Source organism: Pteropus alecto, unplaced genomic scaffold (assembly GCF_000325575.1).
Source record: "Pteropus alecto unplaced genomic scaffold, ASM32557v1 scaffold164, whole genome shotgun sequence".
Lineage (NCBI taxonomy): Eukaryota > Metazoa > Chordata > Mammalia > Chiroptera > Pteropodidae > Pteropus > Pteropus alecto.
The window spans coordinates 26,164,162-26,169,478 of record NW_006439568.1 but is presented as its reverse complement, the minus strand read 5'-3'; the positions used below and the strand labels follow the sequence as shown (position 1 = coordinate 26,169,478).

At 34.9% G+C, this 5,317-nt stretch overlaps 1 protein-coding gene across 4 annotated transcripts in view; it reads right to left on the bottom strand.

Moving 5' to 3' along the window:
* CUNH8orf37 (chromosome unknown C8orf37 homolog) overlaps positions 1-5,317 on the bottom strand; it is a 29,012-nt gene that overhangs the window by 18,236 nt on the left and 5,459 nt on the right. For all 4 annotated transcript variants that reach the window (XR_003047686.1, XM_015593038.2, XM_025050138.1 and 1 more), the window contains exons 3-4: positions 2,687-2,751; positions 2,086-2,151 (exon numbers count right to left, since the gene is read on the bottom strand). Coding sequence is in view for 3 of the 4 variants with exons in the window: in XM_015593038.2 (XP_015448524.1) it covers positions 2,086-2,151; positions 2,687-2,751 (131 nt within the window). In the remaining variant the exon portion in view is untranslated. The remainder of the gene's footprint in view (positions 1-2,085; positions 2,152-2,686; positions 2,752-5,317) is intronic.

The following is a 5,317-nucleotide window of genomic DNA, read 5'->3' as shown; positions in this document are numbered from 1 at the left end:
TAATACGGCATGCCTTCTGACTCCAACAGTCCCCTCTTCTGGCTTAACTCCTACTCATTTTTCATATTGTAGTCTTATTAAACGTTATTTGCTTAGGGGAAGCATTCTCTAATGCTTCATATTGGCTGAGGTGCCAATTATTTGTGCTCTACATTACATATTTTGTGGAAATTAAATATTTATTTGTGGAATTATCTGTTTAAAGTCTCTCTCCTCATCTAGACTGAAAGCTCGTGGAGGGCAGAGAAATGTCCATTTAATTGTTCACAACAATGTGTTCACTCAAAACCTACAACCTTTCAAGCAGGTGGTTAATTAATATGTGTTTGATGAGTTGAACACTACTGCTTCAATTTCCTCATTTATAAAATAGGGTTAAAAATTCTTGCTCTATCTGCAAGAATTTTTTCCCCCCATGTAGCAGGTAAAAAAGTGCTCTGGACAGTATAAAGTACTTCATATATAAAATCTTTCACATGCACATGAACAGGCATGTGCTTATCTTTCCATGGGCAAATGACGATCACAAAACGGGTGGTTGATGACCGGTATCTTCATAATGGGTGAGAAAAAAAGATCTGTGCAGAGGTAGAAATGGGGTCTGAAGGATTTTGGTATTCTCATGGATCAATATTATGTGATAGGATCCTCATCCTAAAAAACAGGCCATTTTTTTGTCTACTGGAATTCCATGTGGAACAGGCCCTTTCTATGCTAGAACTAAATCAAAGTACATGTAAAAAATACTATATAAAAGAAAATCTTAATGAAATATTTACTATTTGGAAATAAAACAAAATGTATTGTCTTAAAGACCATTTTTAAAGTCAGAAGACACCTGTAAGTAAACACTGATACATGATAAAATGGAAAAGTAGTAGTAGAATATAGGATTTCTGTTGCTGAAATACAATCATTTGCTTAGAAATGAAAATGATTAATACCGTCCCACTAAGATGACTCAGATAAGTCAGGATAGCAACGAGACTATATTCTTCTCTAAAAGCACTTTGTACCTCTAATTTTTTGTATAGACAGTCCTCAGTGCACGATGATTCAAGCACTATCAGTTTTTACAACCCACACAGCAGGCAGCACTCAAGTAGACTGCCATTATTAGCCTGCCTGCTGCTTGATGTTCTTGGTACAGGCTTCCTACACTCCCCAATTTCCCTTTGATCCTACAGTCCTTTCCAGGCTTCCTAGGATCTAGGCCAGCACCATCACAATTCTCCAACAAAGTCATTTTAGATCCTACTGCTATTATTCAATATAACAGCTATCCTTCCTGAATGTAGACTAACTGCTAACATGCAGTCATATATATGTCTTTTCTTTCTTAAAAAATTAACAGAAAATGAAGTGTTTTAGAAATAACGACAAAAATATAATAACCTTAGTAAGCAAGCCTCTATAAAGATAGAACAAAAAAGTATCAGGATAATAGGTTTGCTTAAAACCAACCTGTCTCCCCATATTATGACAATGATAATGTAATATGCTAGGAGTATGAGGCCAATATGGGCTTGGGGTATGTGGCATCAGGACCATAAAGACTGCCCTGAAAGAGGAACTGAGTAAGACAGTGAGTATAAGAAGGAGTGGAGAAGAGATAAAGAAGGGAGGATAGGGAATAAAATCAAGCGACTATGCTTGAGAACTTTTTGGGTACTGCAGACCTGCAGCTTATCATGCTGACTGTTCAGCCAGTCAGTGTGTAACACATCATGTAGCTGTATGGCCACATTGCTTTACCTGTCTTAGCCACTGGTTTCCCCTGCTTGGAAGGAAAACAAGGCAAAGCAGAAGCTTACTCTCCTGATGTCCTGTGGAAATCAAGCTGGGGCTGGAGTAATCCAGGCACTTCATGTGGGGCTTAGAAAAGGACATCAACACAATGAATGACAAAGCCAACATCACAGCTTTCAATAGCTATCGCCCAAGAATAACAAACATCTCTGTAAAGTGTTCTTGGATTCGCTAATAAAATATTCCTCTCATATGAAACAGATTAATGCCAAAATGATAAGAATTATGTTTTAACAACAGAGTATCAATTTGGAAAAACCTAAGAAGACATCCTACCTCTGTGAAGTAGTTGTTCCAATCCCACATGGAGCAGTGCTGCCACCGAGGTACACTGGGCTGCAACTAGACACGTGCAACAAACAGATGGGAGAAAAATATAATTACCACAAGAAATATGGGAAGTTAATTTGGTTTCATTGACTCTATAGTCTTGTAATCAAATTTTCCTGAGTAAGCCACTACTTTAAAGAGGTATTTATTCAGGGATCACTGCTTTATTGGATATAACCTGTACATTTAGGAATACTCGAGGAGTTAAAATGAGTCACAGAAAATGTTTGCCAAATAATGTAAGGGACAAAGTATATACTAAAGAATGTAACAGAACATTAATTTGAGAAACTGTTCACACTTTTTTTTCCCCACATGGCAGAAAATTATTTACAATAGCAATAATCTCCCACTCAAGTTCTTTTACATTAAGAGGTCACAGACCATAAGAAAATTGAAGATATTGCTATTGGTCTTTCTCCTGAAAGCCAACCAGTGCTTTGTTGTTCAATGTCACTGTTGTTTAAATGGTAATAAAATCTACTAGACTATGCTTATAGTGTTTGCTCACTAGTGTGTATAATTTACCAAAGCAATCTCAACTTACCTTTTACCAAGGCCTTGAATGGAAGCTCTGACAGATGTGTTACCTGAAGATTTAGATTTTAATTTCTGTTAAGAAAACAAAACAATAAAAGACTAAGAGTAACTCTGATAATCGTAACATGAAAACTAATATTCTTTATTTTATAACAAGAACATTTTTTAAATGACCTAAAAATTCTGTATCATTTTAAAGTTTCTGAAATAAAAACAACGATCAAAACCTTTTAAAGGCAAAAGGGAAGTAGACCTCTCTGAGGAATTTACAAATTACTCTGCTAACTTTTAGTCTAGGAAATTGATATACTGCTATTATTAGCATGCTAAGATTTAGAGTCACTTTATAACTCTTCAGTTAATACTAGACTTCCAATGATTTAAAAGGAAGGACCTTCTATTTAAAACTTCATCCTGGAAAAATTCAAATGAGGAGGAAAAAACCTCAGACTCATTTTTAAAGTCTGTGAATGGTACTCACCTGAACTAAAAATAAACTAACCAAACTCCTGGGTAATTTCAGGAATATTAATTTTGATCAGATGGAACAGTATCAACCAATAGGCATTCAAGGAAAATGTAGAGCTACCTAGTCACAACCATACAGTAGTTCCTATATGGTTACATAACATCATCATCATTAGTAGGCATTTATTAAGTGTTAACTGGTATATGGTACCAAACAACATAAACCAACCGACATACTAGGACCACCGCCAAGGAGAGGAAGTGAGATGGAGAAAAGGCAATTTAAACTATGCAGGGACATGCTTTCATTTTACCTAGTAGGTGAAGAAATTTAATGGAGGCAAAGATATTTCATTTTACCATTTCCCTTAACTCTTTCATTTGATGTTAAACAGAACTGGAAAGATTTTGGGTACATGTCTGTAAAATAATTATGTGCATGAGTCTCTTTCTATTTTTCAGAACATGTTTCATGTACCATCCAGGCTCACACTTATGACTTGAGGCTGGCATACTGTAACATTTATTATTGTTTCTGAGCTTTCTTGTGTGGGTCTGAGAGCAGTTCAGAAACTCAACAGAGTGGGCAAGCAATAGGAGAAGGAGCAGTACTCTCAGGAGCATGATCTGGCCTCTGAGGACAAGGTGGGTATGGACCGGCCATTCACAGACACCTCTTTTCCTCATCCAATCCATGTTTTACATAGTCCTGCTCTCCTTCAGAAGTTTATTTATAGAGTTGCTTTCTCCCCTGAAGGCCTAAAAACTGGGTATAACTTAAAAAGGGAGCACATAAAAGTAAATAAAATTTTATTTCTTCATGATTTTAAGTTATTTCTATTTCAAATTTGCATATCTTAAAGCCAAGCCTGAGAATTATATCCTTTGGAAAGCCTTGAATTAAAGAGATAGTGCCTCATATTCAGATACCCACCTTATAGGACTTAATAAATGAATTGCTCAGATGATCAATGAATCACAAGAATATCATGTAGTTCCCCCCCTACTATTAATTAAATTAGCATTGCTGTTCAGCATTCATGATGCATCCTTGTTTGCAGAGTATCCAACACCATTGCTATTGTGTTGACATGTTAATCACCTGAGCCATCGGCTTATTAATTTACCTCAGTGAATTGAAAATGTTAAATTCAGACAGATAAAGATCTTAAGATCTATACTAGTCATTTTATTTTTTATCTGTATGACAAAAAATATAAGTGGTCCATATCCATGTCCTTAACACCACCACTGCCCAGGGATTTTCAGTCTACTGTCTTGCTTTAACTTTCTCTACCTTTTAAAAAGTATTTTATTTATTTCTTAGATTTTTTTTTTCTTTGTGGTCCTTGTAATTTAGCCTTCCATTTGGTCTCTTTTAAGTCTAACAAATATATTTTGCAGCCACTCAAATGGTAAAAATTAAAGAATAAAACTTCTCATACACTACTAGTGAAGAATATAAATGATACAGCACTTTGGAAAACACTGGCAATGGGTAGAAAAGCTGAAAATGAGAACACTTTATAACACAGCAATTCCTCTTCAAGGTTTATACATCCTAGAGAAACTTGCACGTGAGTAAAAGAAGACATGTAAAGATAGCTGATGAAGTATTATTGGTAAGAGCAACAATACTTCATCAACTGGACATAATCTAAATGTCCATTGCCAGGGGAGAAGATAAATAAATTGTGGTAGAGTGCCATAATGGGCTATTATATATTAATGAAAATTGTTTATGGTTACATATATATGTAACAAAAGTATAAAAGTATGGACAGAAAGAATAGTAGTTACCTCCAGGAAGAAAGGCAGTAGAGTAGGATTTGGAGAGTTCTTAAACTATAAATTTTATTTCTTTAAAAAAAATCCAGAGAAGCAAATATGGCAAAACATTTATATGTTCAGTATGAATGCTAAATATATAGGTGGATATTATATGAGCTTTTCATAGAGTTGATGTAGATACATAAGTATTTAAAAAATTAAAATATTAACAATTTACTCATGGTTCATAGGATAATAGCAATGGTACTGTATCTGAGATGCTAAGGACACTCCCATAATAAAAGCTGTTTTTAATCTTTTAGGAAAGTATTCATAGAGCCTACAAATAAATATAGGTAATGAACTTCAACTATGAGTTAACTTCTAACAGCCTTTCTAA